The sequence below is a fragment of the Cyprinus carpio genome, chromosome B21 (assembly GCF_018340385.1).
Source record: "Cyprinus carpio isolate SPL01 chromosome B21, ASM1834038v1, whole genome shotgun sequence".
Classification (NCBI taxonomy): domain Eukaryota; kingdom Metazoa; phylum Chordata; class Actinopteri; order Cypriniformes; family Cyprinidae; genus Cyprinus; species Cyprinus carpio.
The window spans coordinates 11,394,851-11,418,569 of NC_056617.1; the positions used below are offsets into that span (position 1 = coordinate 11,394,851).

The following is a 23,719-nucleotide window of genomic DNA, read 5'->3' on the forward strand; positions in this document are numbered from 1 at the left end:
TAGCAACAGATCATAAATATAAATGAGTGAAGAGATCATGTAAAATATTGCATATAAACTGGGCTTAACAAGTATGAGATTACATTTAAAATTTTGCGATTCAAAATAGTTTATGAATAATATATTGAGAATTCATTAATTTACAGCTAATCGGTTTGTTCAGATGATTCAAAAACCTCTAAACTAAAACATTTAGAAATTAGCAGCAGATCATAAATATCTTAAATTAATGAAGAGATAATGTTAAATAATTAAATAACTAGACATGCAGAGTGTATGTATATATAGAGAGTATATAAAACATTTTACAATTTTGGGTTAAAAATAATTTCAATTAAAATATTTTTTAAAAATAACAAGTTTTAGGGTTCTAAACTAAATTCTAAAACAAAGGACAAATAAAAATATAAGGATAACAAATAAATCGGAATTTTTTTTACATTCTGGTTCTGCACTATTTTTCTAGGTGACTATTTTGACAAAAAAAAAGGAAATATTTAACATTTTAAATAATTTTTCAAGGTGACTAATCAATTTTCAAATTTATGACTTTGAAAATGTGAGAACAATGCTCATAATAATAATTTTTGAAAAAAAAAAATGCATTTTAAAAAATTTAGAACAAGCATTTCCCTGATCATCTCTGACTTTTGGACGTTATACAATCTTTAGAGTTATCAAGCCATGTTGCATTAGTTCACATGGTCATAATCTGACCCAGACACATGCTATCAGCACCATATAAACGTCTCATCTTCAGTCCTCTGCAATATCTCACTCCTTCAGGCCCCAGTGCTGGGATGAGTCACCCGCTCTGGTTACTCTATTTTCCTTCATTACACTCTCTTCTCATGAGGAGACTTCCTCCCAGGCTAGCATGGTCAAGGGCTAAATTAGATAAAAGCGTAAGTTTAATATGAAAGAAAATTTGAGGGAATTAGTGGCTCGCTGAAGGCTGGAAGCACACTGAAAGGCCATCGGCTCAGAGCCACGGAGAAGCTCTGGATGAGTCCGAGCGGGAGAGGAATGCTGCGTGAGACCTGAGCCTGATACACAATCATTATCCTACAACAGGACTCACAACAACTGCCAAACTCCCCAGGCCTATTGTGCCAGCCACGGTCGTGCACGGGAATGAGAGCTCTGACAGATAAGAGTTTAGTGAGCCACTAAGCTGAAATCATACACTGGAGGAGGCCAGGAAATCCACATGAATGTCATGAGTGCTGGAAAGGTATGCGAAGAACACTTGGCATTAATAGCTGAGATTTCCTCCAGCTAAAAGACCACCTTTGCTGATCAGGAGCATATGTTGTGTTTTGGATGGTGCTGGTTTCCCCTCCAAGCTGCATATACATTTGGTGATCATAAGTCAACCAGCTTTACTAGAAAGACAATAAGCTTCACAATCTTAGTTTACCTCTGAATAATATGACTGTGTGAGTCTAAACCAGCACTAACCACTATAAACCATCATAGAAATTCATAATGATTTCCACTGGTGCTTTTTAAGGAGGGTCTTGTCCTGATTACATCCATAATACATCATGGGCATGAAATAGAAAAGTTGCCTGTTAATCATCAAGCCTACGGAAGCATGTTTCCACCTCAACACAAAAATAAATACATAAATCAAGCATGTCATACTGCAACATATACTGTAAAGCCACATTTATGATAATCATACAGTATCACAGTTGTGGGAAATGAAGGTATAATTGTGAGACATCATGCATCAGATGTGAGATATAAAGTGAAAATTACAGGAAAAGGTTGAAATTGTAAGATATAAATTCATAATTGTTAAACACAGAGTCACTATTTATGAGAAATAAAGTGCCAATTGTGATATATGAAGTATCAGTTGTGAAGTGTAATGCTACAATTTAGAAAAAAAAAGTCACAATTGTGAGATATATATTTGCAGATGTGAGATAAAATGCAAATATGAAAAAGAAAGTCTCATTTGTGGGACAAAAAGAGACGTTTATGAAAAAAGTCAAAATTGTAATATATGTATATCAATTGTAAAATGTAAAGTTACAATTACAGAAAAAAAAAATGTTAAATTGAGAGATAAAAAAATCCTATGCCATAATTTATTTAAAATACATTTATTTCATACTACATATATGTCAAATTCATTGACATATTACTTAAAGGGTTACTCCTCCACAAAATGAAAAAAAGCTTCGCTCGTCTTTGGAACACAATTTAAGATATTTTGGATGAAAACAGGGAGACTTGAGACTGTCCCATAGACTGCCAAATAAATAACAGCGTCAAGGTCCAGGAAAGTATGAAAACCAACAATGATACTTTTTGTACACGAAGAAAACAAAAATAACGACTTTATTCAAAAATTCCTCTCCTCTGTGTCTATCCAAATCAGCGTAGCACCATTTTCCCAATTCTGAGCAGTACGCAGATGGTGTACGCTTTTCTGTGTCAGCAGCGCTGTGCCAATGCGCTGTTTGCTTTCAAACCAAAGCGTAAATACACGTAAAAATGTATCCTTGTGGCACGGCTGATACAGAAGAGCGTAAGCTGCCTGCGTACTGCTCAGAATTGCCAAAATGGCGCTATGCTGATTTCATCCATAATATCTTAAATTGTGTTCCGAAGACGAACAAAGCTTTTACGGGTTTTGAACGATATGGGGGTAAGTGATTAATGACAAAATTTTCATTTTGGGATGAAGTATCCCTTTAACACTTACAGACATAAAATAATAATTAAACTTTATTTGGAGTATTTATTCATTGCACAATGTACATTTCTTATGATTATGCCTAAAATATCACTATTAATAAGGATTGTATGATCTCTCTGTATAATAGCAGTCTTTAAATGCAATATATTTAAAGTGTACCTGAAGTATACTTGCACAATCAAATTCAATATTTTCAGTTAGACCTCAGCACTACTTCCGCACAATTAGAGTACATTAAGCACAAAATTATTTTTTTTAATTTAGCAGACTTTAAGTATACCAGTTTAATATACTAAAAGTACATTTGCATGGTATTTTTTAAGCACATAAATGTAAATGTATGTGTAGTATATTCAGAACAAAATAAAAGTAATTCAAATACATTTACAAAAAATAAAGTCATGATTACGTTTTTTACAAGTGCGGAAGCAGGCTTCCATACAGGATAGATGGTCTGCTAGAAAAACACAGACCATCCCATTGATAAAAGACATCATCTGGATATTCCCTTATTAATTTCATGCACTGAGTGTTTCCTTCTTTAACCTGAGAAAGCTTAGCACTGTAGTGAGGGGGTGAAGTGTTGCAACACCTGAGGGCAGTGTTTGTCACTTTCACCTTCCCGTTTTCCTCAAGGGCCCACTGTACCCGCTGTACTGCCCTCACTGCCAAAAACAGCTGAGTCAGAGAGGCGAAGATGGATTGTGTAAGCATGTGTGTGCATCCATGTGTGCATAAGAGGGTGTTTTGGTATGTGTGTGTTCTTGCCTTGACACTACAGGGGGCAGTCTGGTGCTGATGCTGGTGTGCTACACTGCATCCTTGAGCCTGAAGCTCTCGGCCAGATGACACCAGTGCTGAGGTAAATGAGACAGTCCATAAAGTAAGAGCTCTGTAAGTCACACTGCATGATACTGTCAGCAGGGAACATCAATAATCTCTAATAGATGCATCATCAGGAGATTGATGGGAAGGTGGGAACAAGAGATCTAAAGGAACATGCAGATGGGCCAGAAGGTCATTTAGATGTAGAACTACCAACGCTGAGATAAGAAATTGAACAAGGAATGCTTAACAACACAAATAAAAACATCAGCTTATGTATTTGCTATATTTAGTATTTGTAACTAAAATTCCATTTGATACTTTATACACTTAGTATTAAGACCGCATTAGCACCTCCAGTGGGCATCAAATTTGAGTCGAGATGTATCACAACAGCAACACACAAACTTTGATTTGAGGCAAAAAGTATTTGAAAATGTGAGAAAGACAAGGCACATGTTTACATTTATGTTGACAAGAGAAAAAAATGATGGTATCATATAAAAATGCTGACATACAGTCTGCCTATAAGTGTAAAATATATTTAAACTTATTGCAAAAGTCAAATATACTGCATACAAATATACACTACCATCCAAAAGTATTGGGTCAGTAAGATTATGCTCAACATGGCTCCATTTATTTGAACAAAAATACAGTAAAAACATTAATATTGTGAAATTGTTTTCTATTACTCCAGTTTCCAGTGTCACATAATCCTTAAGAAATCATTCTAACATACCGATATGATGCTCAAGAAACTTTTCCTTATTATTATATTTTTAAAAAAACATTCCTTATTATTATATTAAAAAGTTTTGCTTAATAATTTTTGTGGAAACCGTAATAATATTTTTTTAGGATGAATATAATACAATAGATAAATACAAAGTTCAAAAGAACAGCATTTATTTTAAAATACTTTTTTTGTGTGTGTTTTATGTGCCACTTTTGATCAATTTTATATCCATATATTTCGATTGCATTAGCCACAGTGTTTCATGAGAGTAGGCGTTTGCTAATGAGCTCTTTTGTTTGTGGTTCTTGTTTTCATGTTAACAGTGACTTCTCTAATTGGTGGATCCAAGAATTATGATAGCTCCTCTCTATGAATTCTGAAATGAAACCTTTAATATACATTACACATTTAAAAAAATAAATAAAATGAAGCTGAAATAAGTGGCTTTTATAGAAGCATATATCATTGCTTAACAACCTCAGAGCTCATGTTAGGTCTGTCTAGAAGAGTTATTGGTTAAAATCCATTATGGAGAAAACAAATGGGATTTTTACTTTGAGAAGCCTCTGGCTACACGCTAATGTAGTTACACTTTATTTTAAATCACAACTTCCTCTTAGAATCTCGTTCTCTCTCTAGGTGTTTCTCTCTCTTTCTGTCTTTCTCCCATATACAAACAGGCCTAATAAAATTGTCTCTCAATGCTTTGCTGACACCTCTCTCTTTTGCTGTGTTTTGGTTGCTAGCCTTCAGTATGGGGTGCAGGTATTTTAACACTAACTAGACTTAACGGACTTACTTGATCAACCAGCTTCACCAGAAAAACAATGTTTGTCTAGCATAGTCATTGATTGTAACTCGCATGTCAGACTTGCACTAACCAGCAGTCACTTTACGATAAGGTCCCATTAATTAACATTATTTAATGCATTAACTAACAATGAGCAAAACATTTGTTACACTATTAATTAATCTTTGTTTACTTTAGTTTATAAAAATACAAATGTTCACTGTTATCTCAGGGCTATTAAATAATATTAACGGATACATCCTTTGATGTTAATAATGTATTAGTGAATGTTGTTGATTCCTCAATCCAAAATATTGCTTTCTCCAGTGAAAAAAACTTGTCTCAACTGAATCAGGAGAGAAATCTGCATAGATCAAGCACAATTTATGTCAGTGGATTTTGATGTGAGAGGAGTATGGGATTTTGTCTTTTTATTTTGATTTGGGTTTATTATTGATTATGGGCCCATATTTTGTCAAGAAGCAAAAGCGTTTCAACTTAAAATACCTTTAATGATGGATTTGTTTCTTACAAGCATGCAGCTTTCCACTTCAGAAAACATTAATTGATGGAATGGAGATGTATTAATTATACTTGTGGATTTCTGTGATGTTTTTATCAGCTGTATGGACTCTCATTCTGACGGCACCCATTCACTGCAGAGGATCCATTGGTGAACAAGTGATGTAATGCTACATTTCTCCAATTCTGTTCCAGTAAATTCATCTATATCTTGACAGCAATGCTGTTCTAAGTCCAAAAAATATCCAGGAGCATTTCCTACTTAGCAAAATCATGGTCACCCTACTTTAATATGGCTGATATTAAAGGAATTTGCTGTATATTTAATAATAACACAGAAAAACATACAAAAAAGCAGTCAGTATCCAACAAAGACCTCATAACATTACACCACAAGTAAACAGAGGACATCATTACAGGCAGTGCAGGTGCATTCATCATCAGAGCCCAAGACACACATGACGGCGCCCTTCATCTCTCCCACCAGACCTGCTTATTGCTCGAAATCAACTACTAATGTCAGGTTGTGCTCTTGTTATTGAGCTGCGGCCCATAAACACACAGGCATATCGGGAAGACAACAGCACTCATGCTGGCAATATTACAGTTCTTTTCCCTCTCTCTCCCTGCACTCCACTGAGGCACTGGACTGGAAGCCACACCATGCTCGTATAAATACTTCATCACTGATTCAATTTTAAACCTTGGATGGAAAGAAAGGAAAAAAAGATTGCTCCTTGAACTTCACTTTCCTTCCATTAGTGACTGCCTTCATCCTCTTGTTTTTTACTCGGCATCTCCCTGTCTTTCTCATATGTACACACATGCACAAATGTTGAGTTTGGTAATGGAGTTACACAAACACTTGCACATACACACCAGATATCGACACACACACACAAGACATTTCCAGACATTGATAATGGAACAGCAAGAGGACGGATGGAATTTAAGCCACTGTATCACACTGAGGTCATAAATAGCCGGCGGAAATATTATGTTTACTTTCTGTCAGAACGCAGAGACACAACTGCATACATCAATTGAACATCCACAGCTTGTAATTTTGCTGAAATGGGCTGTTTTGAGAGCAAGAGTGTCACAAAAAAAAGGAAGGTCATTTGGTTTATGACAAAATTTGAGCCGCAAAGAAAAGGAAGGTCAAGTCATATCTAATGTATCTAGAAAGGCCTGTAGGGATTAGTATAATTCTGCAAGACATGTGACATTAATCTGGGAATATGAGAAAGGAATTGTTAATTTGTGTGGATTAGGACCAGGCCTTTGGAGATGTCACTAAGGGATAGCATTACAGGCAACTGGGGTAAATATCACACATCCAAGGCTCAGACTGTAATTTCTTGACAGAATTTAAATTTAAATCTGTGTAGTATGCATACTATATCAGTAAATAAATCCATGTATATGAACTTTTTGGTGAATGTTTTTCAAGTTATTGTGTTGTGTCAAGACAAACTACACATTTAGTATGCATACTACATTCACAAACTACACACATTTTCAATGCATACTACTTAAATTATGCACCCTGCATTGATTTAGATACGTATTAAAATGATTTAGTTGCATACTGCATCAACTTTGAATTCATACTTCAGAAATTTGCAGTTGAGTATGAATGCAAGAAAAGCCTAAATAATAAGTGACTGTGTATAAACTGGACAAGCTGAAAAGTAAGTATGTACATGCTTAATGTTAAAATGCTTTTCACATACTTTAACTACAGACTACCATTCAAAAGTCTGAGGCCGGTAAGATGCTTTAATGTTTTTGAAAAACATCTCTTTTGATCACCAAGACTGCATTTATTTGATCAAATATACAGTAAAATTTTATAATTTAGTAATATTGTAAAATATTATAACAATTAAAAAAAATATTTTAAAATAATTTTTTTATATTGGTTTTAAATTTTGTTTTTAAAATTTTTTTTTATGCTTTTTTGGTATGATGGTTTTGTTATTATTTGTTATTGTTGTTATGATTAGTTTTTTTGCTTAATATTTTGGTGGAAATTGTGATGCATTTTTTCAGGATTTTTTGAATAGAATCTTTTTATAAAACTTACTGACCCCACACTTTTGATCAGTTGTGTAATTATTAACTACAAATCACAAAAATACAAAACTGACTAAAAACTGTAACAAAATTAGTTTGTGTCATGAATACTCACTGAAAACACACGAGTGAAGATTATGCAAATTAACCAAAAAACAATACAAGAAAGTAATCAAATGAAAAGGAAAATCTGTGCAACATGCATACTAAGTCAATGCGCTAAGATATGCAATGTAGATAAATGTAGTATGCATATCATTTTTGAAAGGCGGGTGTTGAATATCGTATTTACATAATACTTAGTCTATACAATGTACTGTATGCAAGAAAAGCCTAAATGATTAGTGGTTGTGTATAAACTACACACTTTGAAAAGTTTAAAGCAGTATCACAGTGGTTACAGAAAAATACTGAAAGCAAATTTAAAAGTTACTGAAACAGTAACTAAATTAGCTTGACTCCTAATGTGAGCAGAGAAACATCAATTATGCAAATTATTCAGGTAAACTAATAAAGAAAGCCATTCAGTGCTGCTTTTACTGAAATTCATTTTTAATAATTACTCCTCATAAAATTATTCCTGAGTCACCCGGGTGTGCTAAGACAATGTGAAACACTCTCAACATTAACCTTTCAATATCAAGATCCATATCATGAGCATTATCAACACAACACAGCGTCATCTGTTGCACCAAAAAAAGCATTCAGGTGACAGAATGATCTAATAAGCGATAACATGCATGTATAAGGGGCGAGAAGGACACCACAGCTGGGGAGACTCCGAAAATAATAAATATATTATGATCAGAGTAACAGAGCTGCTTGGGTTGTTTTGTCTTCAAGCAGAAAACAGACGAGAACTTCCCCACCCACATCTGTCGATAACACTGCTACAAAGCAAAGCTGTGGAGTATGCATGCGTGTAAGCGAGCAGCACGTGTAGGGAACACATCTCATGCTCTCTTCTCCTCTGTTGTCCCTGCAAGGACATTACTGGTAAGTTATTTCATCCATGTCGTCCATAAGGGACCATATGTGAGAAGCATTATATTGAGCAGTGGCCACCACATATATTCAGAACCTGTGTCAATTTAATCAGGGTTGTGTAATCGTAGCTTATGGGCTCCTTGCCTAATGTGTGAGACAAAGCACTTTGAGTCTAATGGATGCTGCTCTGTCATGTGCAAGGAACGTCGATATTTCTGCATGTTATAACTGGAATTGGGACCAGCAAGTACATGGAATATCCGTCAAGAAATAATTGCACGCATGCTATAGAAAAATAAAAGAAGTTTTGTGCAGTGAAGTTAATATGAAATCACTGAGGAAATGCAATCGGTTCTTGTGTTTTACAGGTAAAAGATAGTCATGTATTTTTATTAGCCACTCTTATTCATCCTCTATTTTTTTTAAAAGATACGGAGAGCATGACGTCATATTATAACTGTTGCAGTGTTCGTAGAAATTTTGTGTGTGCAAAGGTTAGTGTGATCCACGGTTTAAGAGATAATGGTCCGTGGCATCCACCAAAAGGAAACCTGATCTACATTGTGAGATGTGTGTTAGAGTTATGTTGAACTGGCAAGGTTAACAGAGCAAGACTCACACCATATTCCATACACAGAGAAAAGCACACATACTAAAACACACACTAAGAAGTAACATGGAAATGAGATATCTGTGTGTCAAGACATAAAAACCTGGATTACATGCATTTGCTTAGTATATGCTATTTATCAGAAATCTGACAAAAGATTTTTAGGGGGAAAATGTGCAAAAGTTATCCAAGGCACAGTCATTTTGCATACTAAATTCATTTACTATGCATACTGTACTAAATCTGAGCACCATGCATACTCAGTTAATGTACTAGTTCTGTGTGTAAACATTATTTTTGCATGATTTACTGGTTTACTATACTGCCCTTCAAAGCAAAAAGGCAGTAACTACGCAGAGTGCAGAACTGAGAAAAATGACTTAAAAGTTATCCTGTCATCCAGCCTAAGTAGTTGTAGGTAGATTATTGGACATGTTGCTGTTATGTTACTTTATATATTTATAAGATGTTTTGTCACATAACAAAGGATGCCTTGAATGTCATGAAAATGACAATAACTATTTTTTGACCAAAAATGCAGTTACTGCCTTTTTGCTTTGTAGGGCAGTATACTACATGGAGTACGCTTAAAACATTGACTCAGAAAACATATTACATGCATATGCATATTATTCACAATGCACTTAAAGAATGACAATAGGAAGTGGATGGCACAAAGAATACTACCCCCCGACCCAAATACGTAATTATATATCTTGCTTCCTTCTTACAGTGTAAAAGAAGACAGTAATGATCACATTAATCAAATATTTATCAACCGCAAATGTTCAAATATTAAAAGCGAAGCATCTTCTTTTGTCTAATTATACAAAGCAGTGTCAGATTAACAAAACAAAACCATAACACTTTTTCATTATTATATCCCTGTGCATTCAAGCATCCAAAGAATGAAAATGGCCATCTACATTATTCCACGTCTTTTCACTTGAGTCATATTTTTATTGTGAAATACTACACCTACTTCCACGAAACCTGCAAAGCCAAGAAATCAACTGCAGTATTTACAAGAGATCTGACATCAAACTTTGTGCATTTACATTTGTGCACATGGGACTGGTGTCTCAAAGTTCATTATACAGTACAAGTAAAAAAATAATAAATACAATCTAGCAGTTCTAATCATTGGACAATTTTGCACTTTATATGTCAGAAGGAAAAATGTTAAATACATCCATTTTAAGATATATATCTTTTTTTTTTAAATGACTCAGCTCTTTAATATTTAATTTTTGAGGAGATATATTTCAAAGCAATTATGCCTGCAGCAAAAATATTCTAGCTTCAAGGACCACAAACCGTTTGCGTGCCTTGACTGTAACTAATCAAATGAGAATACAAATGAACATTTTCTTAATAAAATATTCATATGTCTTTTAACTGTGCAAAGTGCAAAGAAGTACAATGCAAAAAAGTATTGTAACCTTTAAAAGGTCATGAAAAACTAAAACATGTTTCCACGATGTTAACACTGCACAGTGCATATTATTTATGAAAGATAATGATATAAATGATATTTTACTAGGTTTGAAATTAATGAACAGACAGATCTATTTTTTCTACAGTAACAGAAATTCCCTATTCATTCACCACATTCATCTGATATTTTTGCACAATATTATACTAATATGAACATTTTAAAACAGCTAAAGTGTCAATGTAGCAAGTCAAGGCCAAAGAAATGTACCTTTTGAAGTGAACAAAATGAACGGATTTTCCCTGTCCTGACTTAAAACTCAAGACGATGACTGGAAGTGATCAATTACACAGGAATACGGGTGTTTGTCAGGGTATTTCATGTTTTGTTGTCCAGGCAGGCATCCAGAGACATGTAAAGTCTTTAAAAGCGACAGAAATATTAAAGTTAAGCAGTGTGGCTTTAATGGCAAATGTGGTCTTATCCTATTACGACCACAGCAGGTTCTTCATTCTAATGCAGTTGGGCTAACCCTGATCTCTGACATTATGCTGCTATATTTCACCTGTCCCTCCCACTGTCAGTGGACCTCTCGCTCTCCCAGTCTGCTGCCTCTAGTGGTGCAAACATGGCATTACAAAAGCATCTCCCCATAGATCACAACTGAACCTTCCAGAATCCTGGGCAACGCATCCCTTCAAGTTGGCAGGATCACGGAAAGATTGGTAAAGACTCAGGCACAGAATAAATATAGCCCATGACTGAAGGTGCTGTACTTACTGATATGTGTGACTTCACCTTCTATTAGGTAAAAAGACAAATGCATGCTCTCTGCTGAATGGGAATCTGGGCCAGGCCGTGTGTAAGCCATATGGATGTGATGCATAAGATCTTACACACAAAGCAAGATCAGCTTAGAGACGTAAAAGTACTGTGGGGTAATTAATACTGTGTTGTACACAGCAGCACAGATACCATCTTTCATAAGTAAAAAATAATACAAAGCACCAATCCAACTAGTAAATGATGCACTATACTGTAGGTCATTTCTAAGAATTAAAGAGCCCCCTTCTTGTGTCTTTCTCAAAGGCTATGTTTAGAATAGCATTTACTGTACTACTGTTTCTGCAGTATGCATACTGTGTAGAGAAAACAAACTGTACATATGGTACACTTGGTAAAGGTTCCAAAATGGGGCTTTCGCAAAGAAACTTTTGGTGAACAGTTCTTAAAAAAAAAAAACAATATTTTAGTGTGCAGAGCATTCTAAAAATCTTATTAAAGAATTATAAAGAACGTTTTTGCAATGGAATGGTTCCATGAATGTTAAAGGTTCTTTGTGGAATCCTGCATAGATGCAAATAAAGAACCTTTATTTTTAATAGTGTAGCCACATGATCTGCTGCACATGTTAAAATGTGTAGTATACAGACACTACACACTAAGCTACATTCCTCAATGCAATGCGCTTATACTTCCATTTCCGGTGTGATGAATGAATAGTAATTTGTGCATTGAAACCTTCCAATTTTCTGAACTTTCTCTAACAAGATATTTCTGCACAAAATCAGATTTAATTCAGCAACTAACTGAATTAAATGCACAATGTGACAACAATATAGCATACTGTGTGATGTGTTTAATGTTACAGAATACAGATTTACATAAAACATAGTACTATGCAGTATATAATCCAGTATTCAGTAAGAGCTCTGTGTCTCACACTCTGGACACTTGACATCATTTTTCTCTGGACATCCACCTCAGGGATGTGTAAAAATCACAACACAACTGTTTTTCCACCAACAGCTGAGATCTCACAAGGCCACAGACCGTCCAAAACGCTTTGAGACCTCAGCGAAACTGACACATCTTCAGGAACACGATGACACTAGGGGTCAACAATCTTTATGACATGAAGTGCCATTTTTAATTTATCATAGCAATCACTGCACCACATTGAGTTCTATGATAAATGGTGGTGATAAATGTCAAAGTCGGCATGAAATGAAAATTCTATCTATTTTGTAAATGCATGCTATAGATCTGATTGTGAATTATTCATCCGTGTATATGTTTTTTTTGATTTTGTTTTTATAGTTTTATTTTGTTTTTAATTTTATATTAAGTTTATAGTTTTTTTCTTGAATTTTATCTTGTGATGTTTTTTTTCTTTACTAATTGTTTATTAATTATGGACCCTAATTTCAACTTTAATAGAAATAAACAACAAAAGTCTAATCATATAATATTCCTCTCTTTTTCTGTTTTTGTTTATGTGCCAGTATTTACCCTTCTGCGTGCCAATGGTTGAACTCATGGCCAGGGTTACAGACTGGTTTATGCCTGAAGCTGCACAATTTTCCATAAAGCTCATATATGTTTTTTTTAAAGTGTTTTCCCTTTTTAGTGGATTTGGTTCGATTATTAAAATAGTTGTCAACTAATTTAGTAATCGATTCGTTGCTAAATAATTTTTATTTGCCGTAAGCGGCTCATTTCGTGCATATTTTAAATCTGCGGTGACCAAAGGGTGGCAGTAATGAGCAACCGGAGGTTTTTACTCAGCCAGTACAGCAGGAGAAGTAGCGAGTAGCCAACTAGCTGGCCTCGTTTTATGTCACGTGCTTCCCGCACAGCGTCTCTGTCTGCAGCATTCAGCGTGATGGGTGAGGCAGGCGGCAGTGAAGTAAACTCGAGTAAGAAAAAGAGAAAAAAGCGGAATATAAAACTAATCGGACGAAGTCATCCAAAGTGTGGGAGCAAAAAGAGAGCAAGCCTAACTGTTAAGCCCTGAACATTTGGACATGTTGACCTTTTTGCACTGCAATGCAAAGTTTTTCTCAAATAATGAGTGAATAGTGTTCTGCCTCATTTCCCACAGGTAGTCGAATTCCTGTCAGTTCAGGCATAAGCTGTTTTGTTCACATTTTATCGCTTTATTACATTTTTGAATTTTGCACTGTTATAAGGACCACTACATATTTAAATCTGATGAAAATCACAGTGTGCAAAGACTTTTATTTGTGTAGATTCTGCAGTACAATGTTGTTTGCAAATGTTTAGTCGTAAAAGCTGATAACATTTGCTTTTTAACAATTAACATTTAAAGCTTTGTCGTTTACCAGTTCATAATTCAGTTATGCAGCCTAATTATGGTTAATGTTTAAATGTATTTGAAATGCACTTTTTTCTAAGTATTCACTGCTCTTTTTCACACAGCAGGTTTTTTGTGTGTCCAATTTTTTTTTCCTGGACAACCTTCTGATGGATTTTACTTTAAATTTTACTTTAAAATGTGAGTACCATTCAGGTTTCATGCCATTGGCACTTTATTGGGAGGATTGTTTACAATTTCACAGCATAAGCTATAAAGCTGTTTCCCAGGTATAAGCTGTGTGTTTACAGGAAAAAAACAATAAAATGCAATTTACTGCAATTTTAATTCTGTTTTATTCTTATTCTTCGTGATAATATGTTCTGAAAGATTCCTTAATAAGCTTTGTTCGGGATGTTAAACTACTTTAGGAGCCCTAAGGACTGCCATGGTGAAAACATTATTTGAAACCTCCTTGTGAAATTTGCTAGAGTATGTATGGGTCAGTGTTTTGATTGCAGAAGAGTTCGACAAAGGATAACTAACACATAATAAAAACACAACTCCAGGTATGTTTTTGATGAGGATATGACAATGCAAAATGGTTAAAATCTCTAAAAAGTCTATGTTGAATGATAAAGACCCTTTGTTAATAATTTACTTGGGAAAAAATGGGCAAAACTAAAATATAAGTACATAAACCGATTCATCGATTAATCGTAAAAATAATCAACCGATTAATCGATTATCAAAATAATCGTTAGTTGCAGCCCTATGTTTGAACTCATGGCCAGGGTTACAGACTGGTTTATGCCTGAAGCTGCACAATTTTTACATAAAGCACAATTATGTAAAAAACCCTAATATGAAAAAAGCTCAAGGGTTGCATATGGAGAGTGAGTGTTGAACTGCTTATTAAACATAACACTATTTTAATCAAATCAAAAAAGTAACCGTGTCATCAAACACATCCCATCTTTAATTTTCCAGACCCCTGTGTAATCTCAAGGGGTCACTGACAGCCTTGACAAATGCTTCATCAGACGTCCCACCAAAGATTAAACAGCCAACCCTCAAGGACAGTCTTCCTCAGAGTGATCTTTAGATTCCAGTATCTTTTTGTGTCACTGCGTGTGTGTCAGCAACTCGCTTCTGTTAATTGGCGCTACACTGACATTCTACCACCGCCGGCCACATATCTCCGCCCGATCGTGTAGTTACGCGAGCACGCTGATAAATGCTAGGCTGACAGGTTTTATGAGCCTTGGTGAGCAGACGGGAGCAGAGTCATCACCCCAGCCTCTGCCGATCTCATTGTCTTCAGCTCTAACCTGAGTCACGTGTACTTCTGGACTCCCGCTGCTCTCGGGTGAAGCCAAAATCTGCATGCACGCGACCATACATCATCGCATGCACACTGGTGGAAGGTAAGGTAAGTAAGTAGGCAGCCAGAGGGCTCAGAGCAGCAGAGCTCCCATAATGCACTTCATCTCCCATTCCATCATACAAACTGTAATGAGAATTGGTGGCAGAAGCAGGTGCAGACATTACGCTCACGTTCTGCCAAAGTTCACACTTACGGCATCTATATGAGGTGGTGTAGCATGCCGATGACAGGCGGAGGGAATGCGACAAACAATGGTGCCTGTGGCAGGTGCATCTGAATACATAAAGCAATCGGGGTTTGCTTGATGCAACATCAGTCATAAACAGCATCTGCTTCTAAATCGATCGAGCAGGATGTTCCCCCGAGGACCGAGGGGCTACTTGACCAATCATCTCAGTCATGACCCCCCCCCCCCCCCCCCCATCTGCCCTGCCAGACATCAGCATCTTCCTCAAACGTAATCTGTGAACGACCAGCTCTAGCTGACTGGTTAACACAATGAGTCAGTGATATGTGTGAAGGTGTGTGTATCCTTCGCCATGCGCAAAAAGAGCAAGGAGGTTTTTTTCTTTTACCTTGCGTCTACGGTCTTTCGATCGGTTCCTCTTTTTGATCTTCTCCTCCTCCTTCTCTCGCAGCTCTTGAGCTGCGAGCTCCTGAAGGTCCTTGTTCTTGCGGATCTGCTTAGCGGCTTGCGCCATGGTGCCGCTGCAACAAGCAGTGCTGCGCCTATAACGGAGGCTGTCGCTGCGGTGGCCAGTGCGGGAGAGGCGGTGGCGCTGTGCGCGCCTGCGAGGAGTGAGTGCCCTGCACGGCTCTAGGTGGCAAGTTCCCTCAGCAGCGTGCCACAAAAGAGATGATGCTGCTGCCTGCCTGCCTGCTTGCTCCTCATCCAAGCAAAATCCTTCCCATCCCCCCTCCCTTCTCTTTCTCTCTCTCTCTCTCTCTCTCAACACACCAGTCAGTCACGCAGACCAAGCCTCAGCAGTGTAGGGATACTGCAGCAGCTCGATTTTTCTCCCTCCGTCTTTCTTTCTCACTCACAGTCTCCCATTTTTTCTCAGCAGAGATACTGCCAACTGTTTACCGCACGTCTGTTGTATTATTGTCATCTTCTTTGTGCAGATCTGCAGGACGTAGTTGAAAACAATTAAATTTTACATTTTTTCCACACAGACTAGTTTTGCAATGAAAAACAAAAACATCTTTTGTTTGATCAATTACTGTATATTTGTCTCTCATACAACCTTCTGTGGTTGGTTTCTAGTTTACTTTAGTGTGATGCATTCAGTTGGGTTCATTTTCTGGTTCTTATTGAAGGCAGGTTCCCATTTGATTGCTAAGAGTGAAAGGGTTTAGAGCCATAACAGCTTACCTCATAAAAACTGCATGTACAATCTCTCTCTCACTAGACTGTGGTTTTCCATGAGAAAGGGCTTGTGCATTGTTGTCTATGCAGTAATTTGGTCCATTTCAACCTGCAGATAACGGGAGAAAGACAATGTGTGTATATGTCAAAGAAAGAGAGAGATATATAGGCTGCATTGACACTCGTTTATTGCATCGAGATACGTACCAGTCACGTTATGTCAAGAAAAACCCTATGGAACCATCCAGATTCTTCCCAGAGCTCTCATGCCGTTCCTCTCTTGTATTTTGTAATTTATACAGTAATGACAAATTATTTTGTTACCAGTGAACATGTGTGATACAGTGTGGTATTTATTTTTGCTGGTTTATGTTACAATACTGTGCAAAATTTGGAGTAACAGTTATGTAAAAACGAGCCAGTGCATTACAATTCGGAGCCCATCTGAGGTGAAATGCAGGCACAAGCGTTTGCCTCTGAGAATGATGTCTGAGTCATGTGAAAGATCAGTCATATTTATTTATGCTTGTCATGACACTATGCTGTACATTATCCTTCAGCTGCTTGATTTCCCTTCCTCTAATCAAAATAATCTACTGATTTCCTTTGGGAAAGGGGGGAGACTTTGTAATTACAGTGACAATCTTTGTTTACATCACATACTGTATTTGGCAAAAACCTGTGATATGATGTAAGTGTTGTGTTCTTATAATTTGTGTTTAATCTGTATTTTTTTTTTTTTGATTGTTTTGATTCGGTAAGTGAAACTTGTATATTATATTCATTCATTACACACAGATTGATATATTTGAAATGTTTAGTTGTTTTAATTTTTATGATTATAACTGACAACTAAGGAAAATCCCAAATTCAGTATCTCAGAAAATTAGAATATAAATTAAGACCAATACTAAGAAATTATTTTTAGAAATCTTGGTTAACTAAAAAGTATAAAAATGAAAAGTATGAGCATGTACATCACTCAATACTTAGTTGGGGCACCTTTTGCCTGAATTACTGCAGCAATGCGGTGTGGCATGGAGTCGATCAGTCTGCGGCACTGCTCAGCTGTTATGAGAGCCCAGGTTGCTCTGATAGTGGCCTTCAGCTCTTCTGCATTGTTGGGTCTGGCATATGGCATCTTCCTCTTCCCAATACCCCATAGATTTTCTATGGGGTTAAGGTCAGGTGAGTTCGCTGGCCAATTAAGAACAGGGATACCATGGTCCTTAAACCAGGTACTGGAAGCTTTGGCACTGTGTGCTTGGGCCAAGCCCTGTTGGAAAATGAAATCTGCATCTCCATAAAGTTGGTCAGCAGCAGGAAGCAAGAAGTGCTCTAAAACTTCCTGGTATACGGCTGTGTTGACCTTGGACCTCAGAAAACACAGTGGACCAACACCAGCAGATGACATGGCACCCCAAACCATCACTGACTGTGGAAACTTTACACTGGACCTAAAGAAACGTGGATTGTGTGCCTCTCCTCTCTTCCTCCAGACTCTGGGACCCTGATATCCAAAGGAAATGCAAAATTTACTTTCATCAGAGCACATAACTTTGGACTACTCAGCAGCAGTCCAGTCCTTTTTGAAGCGGGACGCTTCTGACGCTGTCTGTTGTTCAAGAGTGGCTTGACACAAGGAATGCGAAAGCTGAAACCCATGTCTTGCATATGTCTTTGTGTAGTGGTTCTTGAAGCACTGACTCCAGCTGCAGTCCACTCTTTGTTAATCTCCCCCACATTTTTGAATGGGTTTTGTTTCACAATCCTCTCCAGGGTCCGGTTATCCCTATTGCTTGTATATTTTTTTTCTATCACATCTTTTCCTTCCCTTCGCCTCTCTGTTAATGTGCTTGGACACAGAGCTCTGTGAACAGCCAGCTTTTGCAATGACATTTTGTGTCTTGCCCTCCTTGTTCAAGGTGTCAATGGTCGTCTTTTGGACAACTGTCAATTCAGCAGTCTTCCCCATAATTGTATAGCCTACAGAACTGGACTGAGAGACCATTTAAAGGCTTTCCAGGTGTTTTGAGTTAATAAGCTGATTAGAGTGTGGCACCAGGTGTCTTCAATATTGAACCTTTTCACAATATTCTAATTTTCTGAGATACTGAATTTGGGATTTTCCTTAGTTGTCAGTTATAAACATCAAAATTAAAAGAAATAAACATTTGAAATAGTCTGTGTGTAATGAATAAATATAATATACAAGTTTCACTTTTTGAATGGAATTAGTGAAATAAATCAACTTTTTGATGAAATTATATGACCAGCAACTGTATACATGACATATTTGGTGGAAATCTGGTAATTAGGTTGGTTTTGAATGCTTTAAGATGTCTTGGGGCTGCGCTAACATATACTGTAAATCAACATAGAAAGCATAATACATTGTATGATAATAGATATTTCCCAGTTAACAATTTTTTTTTCAGTGCTTTAAAAAGCAGAATCGGACCCATCAGTGTTGATTTTTTCTGCTATTTCAAAGTGATTAGTCACATGGAAAGAAAACCTGTGCATGAGCAAAGTTGGCAGATTTCAGCTGACATTGATGTATGGGAATACTAACAGACAGTTTTCTTAAGTTATTATATATCTAAAGGGTTTGTTGTGCTGCCTAATATGAAAGTTGTAATTTGACTTAACGTTATACAGAAACCTAACAGTGAGTATGTAATTTCCAATTACAGCAAAGGTTTCAGTTACCAATTCCACTGTAGAGATATTCTATTTGGAGTCAACTATAATTCGATTTATTCCAAAAAGGTGTCAAACAACAGGTGCTATGGGTAAATCGAGAAGTATGGCTACCCCAATGAGGCGACCCGCTACATGTTAAGTAAATATTAATTTTGAGGCAACTGATGTGTCTTTTAACTTTATCTCATGCAAGTAATTATACTTTAGTTTTAATTGTACTCACATAACACAGCCAGTCTACTCTCCACTATATACTGTTTTTCTTCAACAAGCTCAATGACAGAGAAACGTTTAATTCTTTGCATTTTGTGAGTGAAGAGCAATCTCGGTTTGCCGACGGCAGATGTCGCCATCTAGTGCACTCTATAAAGCACAACATTTCCACACTACGGTCAGTCAGTCAATCGATCGATAAGGACATAATGAGGACATTTCATTATATCGACTTATATAAACTGATAAAAAAGAGACTTTTTTTCCCAGGATACTGCATGTACTATGATGTATCTGAAAACAAATTTATTTAGCAAACAAATTAAGTAGGCTATCCTGTTTTAACCTATATTCTATAAAATACAGAATGATTTTGTGGGGGCTTAATCTGTAGTTTAATTTCAGAAAAATAGTTAGGCTACATATAGAAGAGTTTCAAGTTAACTATACCTGTCATCAAGAAGTGTAGCTACAACAGAGCCCTTCCCTGGTTGCTGGAAAGACTGCCATTATAGCAAACCTAATGTCAGCTCCACTACTAATTCAACCACTTTCTGATTTGTATTAATCAGATGAATAGATTCTGTTGGGTGAGGTTATTTTCTAAAATCAAGTCATGAGAACCATAAGAAATTTGCTCAAAACAGCACATATAATTTTTATTTCATCCTTGGTGGCATAAATCCCTGAGAGGAAAAAAAAAATAAAAAATCCATTTGGTGTTACAGGTTGTTCAGTGTATGACCACTGTGGCGTAGTCAGTTCCGGATTCAAACTTCACTACATGAGCAGAGTTTTCACCAGCACCTGAATGATTCACGGTGGCATATAATAGCTCATCCTCTAAGTTCTGCGAAGAACATGTTGAAATTAAACATTACAAATTAGTATTTCTCAAAATCATGTTCATAAAACATTCATAATGGCAGAGAAATTCATTTTTTGACTGATATGCAGTTACATGTGAACATTCAACTTGAATGTAAAACCTGTATGACTTCCTCACATGTTGTTTTGATTCTCATTTCAAAAGTAATTAAATAAATAAATAATGTACCTCTGTTTTTTCTTCCTCCACTTTAACAGTACCAGAATTTGCATCTTGGTTGTCTAAAAAAAAGAGAATTTGTCATGAATTGTATGTTTTCTTTAAATAAATAAAAAAATCACACCTCGACATCATACCAATCATGACATCAGAATTGTCCATTTACTAAAAAAACACAGTGAGGTGCAATGCAAGTTCGTACCGGTATACAGAAGTTATAAGCATTTCTGCTGATAAAAATATCCAAACTCACTCACCATTGTCCATTACTTGGGTTCTGTAAGAAAACAAAACATAACATTAAGAGAATCGTAGGTTTATACCAAATATTTTAGCTGAATAATATGCACTGACCTCCCTGGATGAAACTTTTGTTTATACCCTAAAAAAAAAATGGATGAATGAATAAATACATTTTGTAGACTACTAGACATTGGGCAGTAACTATAAAAAATGTGTATACTATGTTAATTATTTCATGGTTGGTGGTTATAAAGCAGGTTAGGGTTAGAATTATAATATAGGGTTAAAGATATAAGTGTGAAATCATTCTTTGACATACATAACTAGAATTACACAAGAGAATGTTGTGTTTGCGGTTTCCTACCTTGTTTTTTGCTCACATAGATTATACACATGATGATGGAGATGAGCAAAAAGAGCAGAATCAGTGTCCCCATGAGGATAACCAGAAATATAAGAATGTGTTTACCAGAAAGAGCTAAAGATGAAAACAAATAAGCAGTTTAAAATGTTGAATCTGTGTACTCAGTCTATATAAAGAACTTTTTAAAAAGTGTTTTATTACATTACAATGGTTCTAAAAAAGCAATTTACATATCCTCCACATGTAATGGTGACATTTTGGCTCATTTTGTTGTCAGCTTTGAGTTCACAGTGGATGATAATTGTTTTTCGGAGCTCCTCTCCAGCTTTTCCCTGTAACGGTTGCTCTCCACTGACAGTAAGTTTACAGCAATTGTCAGAGGAATTTTGCTGACCAATATTTCTTGAATCGGTATAGAAAAAGCACATAGTCCCAGTGCCACATGTCAGATCTGTCCGGTCACTGAGAGTCATCATTTCAAGACCAACATTGAAACTTGGGTTGCACTTTATTTTACAGTACGTGTACTTACATGTACTTATAGTGTACTTACAGTGTATTTATCTAAGAAAGTTCTGGTAATACAAGGTAACTACATGGGTTAGGGTTAGGTTTAGGGGTAGGTTCAGGGTTAGTACCTTGGTATTACATAGTTATTGTAATTACTATAATAAGTACATAGTACAGTATGTACATGAGGAACAGGACTGTAAAATAAAGTGCTACCGAAATTTGTATAGGGGTAGCGGGTTGAATGAGGGATTGAAAATGTTAACACATACATAAACTCATGCACATAATAACAACTAACCCTCAGGAACATGAGCTCTGATACTGTACATATGGGTCATTCACAGGATTTGGTAACATTTCAGTCCCCCAGAGTTTCTCAAGTGGTGGTTCAACAAAACGAATTGTTAGCTTTTCACTAATTATGCACTAATAATGCCCATTATAATGAATAAAAATAATGTCTTTAACCAAGCATTTTGTCATGTCCCTGAGTCACTACACTGAGTTTGTACTGAGTTTGAAAATTATTAACAAAATGTGCATAGTGTCTGTGATTTTTGGCAATAATGTAAGCATTTATTTGTGTTCCTTTCTTGTGAAAAATATTTCCTTGAAAAAACTGCAAGATGCTTGATAAAAAACAGACTTTAAAGTTATGTCCCTCAGTCTGAACTTAACCCCGTCACACTAACCATTCTACACCCACTGCTCCAGGTGTGTGTGTTCACGGTGTGTGTGTTCACTGCTGTGTGTGTGCACTTTGGAAGGGTTAAAAGCAGAGCACGAATTCTGAGTATTGGTCACCATACTTGGCTGTATGTCACGTCACTTTAACTTTCGTAGCATCATACTTTTTTTCATGTTTATGAGGCATATTATAGTCAGTGATGGTACTGTCAAGCTTAAAAGCTAAACCCTGTCACATTAAAATAGAAAATGATTATTTTTTTTAATCTGTAAGTATACACAATGTACTTATTTTATCGCTGCCATATACAGTATGGTCTACTCTACACTACATGAGAAGCAGTGGCCATTTTGAGAGAAAAACCACAACCACACCACACTCAACACTGTCATAAATATATGTATTCCAAAATAAATAAACGTATTATAAACTTGTGACAGGGTTATTTACTTCATATATTAATATTTTGAATGGGGAAAAAATTGTCACGCTTTCAGTAAATATAAAGTTGAACTTCTAATTCTAATTAGCTTTAGTTCTATAAAGAATGTGAAAGATATGATAAATGTTACATTTGTTACAATTAAATTGCTACGAGGGACACATATGAAGCAAGTAGATGTTTGTTCTATAACAAGTTCTGTGTAAAATCCTTTTTAAACCAATCCCATTTTGTCCATTACAGGGTTGAGAAAAAATGTCTAAATCTGAAAGAAAAAAGAAAAAACTTAAAATAATAAAAGGGTCTGTAATGCCCAAGGTGGGAATATATGATTTTTTTTTTATAGGTTTGGTATGTGCCTAATGTGGAGAATTTAGAAAATGAATCATAGTGTGTGTGTGTGTGTGTGTATATATACATATTGCTGTTAATATGTACAAGGGATGGACAAAATAATGTGAACACTCATTATTTATAGTTTTTAAATCAGTGTGGTTTAAGATATGTTCAGCAGGGTTTAGTATACTCAAATAATTTAGTGTTTTAAGAAAAATACATTTTACGATTATGGCTGCATACACAAAGCATGGCAAGATTTCATCTGCAAAGAAGAACAGTGGCCAAAAACCAAGAGTGAGTGAAAAGGACCGTGGAACACTTAAGAATAATTGTCTAAACAACACATAAGTACTGTGAAAAGAAATATTGCCTATTTACAGTTGTTTACGTTATTTTGTCCAACCCTTGTAGTTTCAACACCGGTTTAGAGGAAATAGAGACTTAACTGTTCTCAGTAAAAAAACAAAAAACAAAACAAAAACAAATTGTAATTTCACTACAGTGGGTTTCTGAGGGTTAAAGCATTAATTGATGTAATCTGAATCATCCTTAATAAAAAAACACAATTACAAAGAATTTACTAAAAATCCAGAATTCATGAACAAAACAT

General features: G+C 35.9%; 1 protein-coding gene across 2 annotated transcripts in view; it reads right to left on the reverse strand.

Moving 5' to 3' along the window:
- Positions 1–16,114, reverse strand: part of LOC109060143 (ankyrin-1-like) — a 76,585-nt gene extending 60,471 nt beyond the window's left edge. Inside the window, exon 1 of one of the 2 annotated variants that reach the window (XM_042748415.1) lies at positions 15,760–16,114. In XM_042748415.1, the coding sequence (XP_042604349.1) occupies positions 15,760–15,885 (126 nt within the window). In that variant the 5' untranslated portion in view covers positions 15,886–16,114. The remainder of the gene's footprint in view (positions 1–15,759) is intronic. The other variant, XM_042748416.1, reaches the window with a different exon arrangement.
- Positions 16,115–23,719: the final 7,605 nt, after the last annotated feature.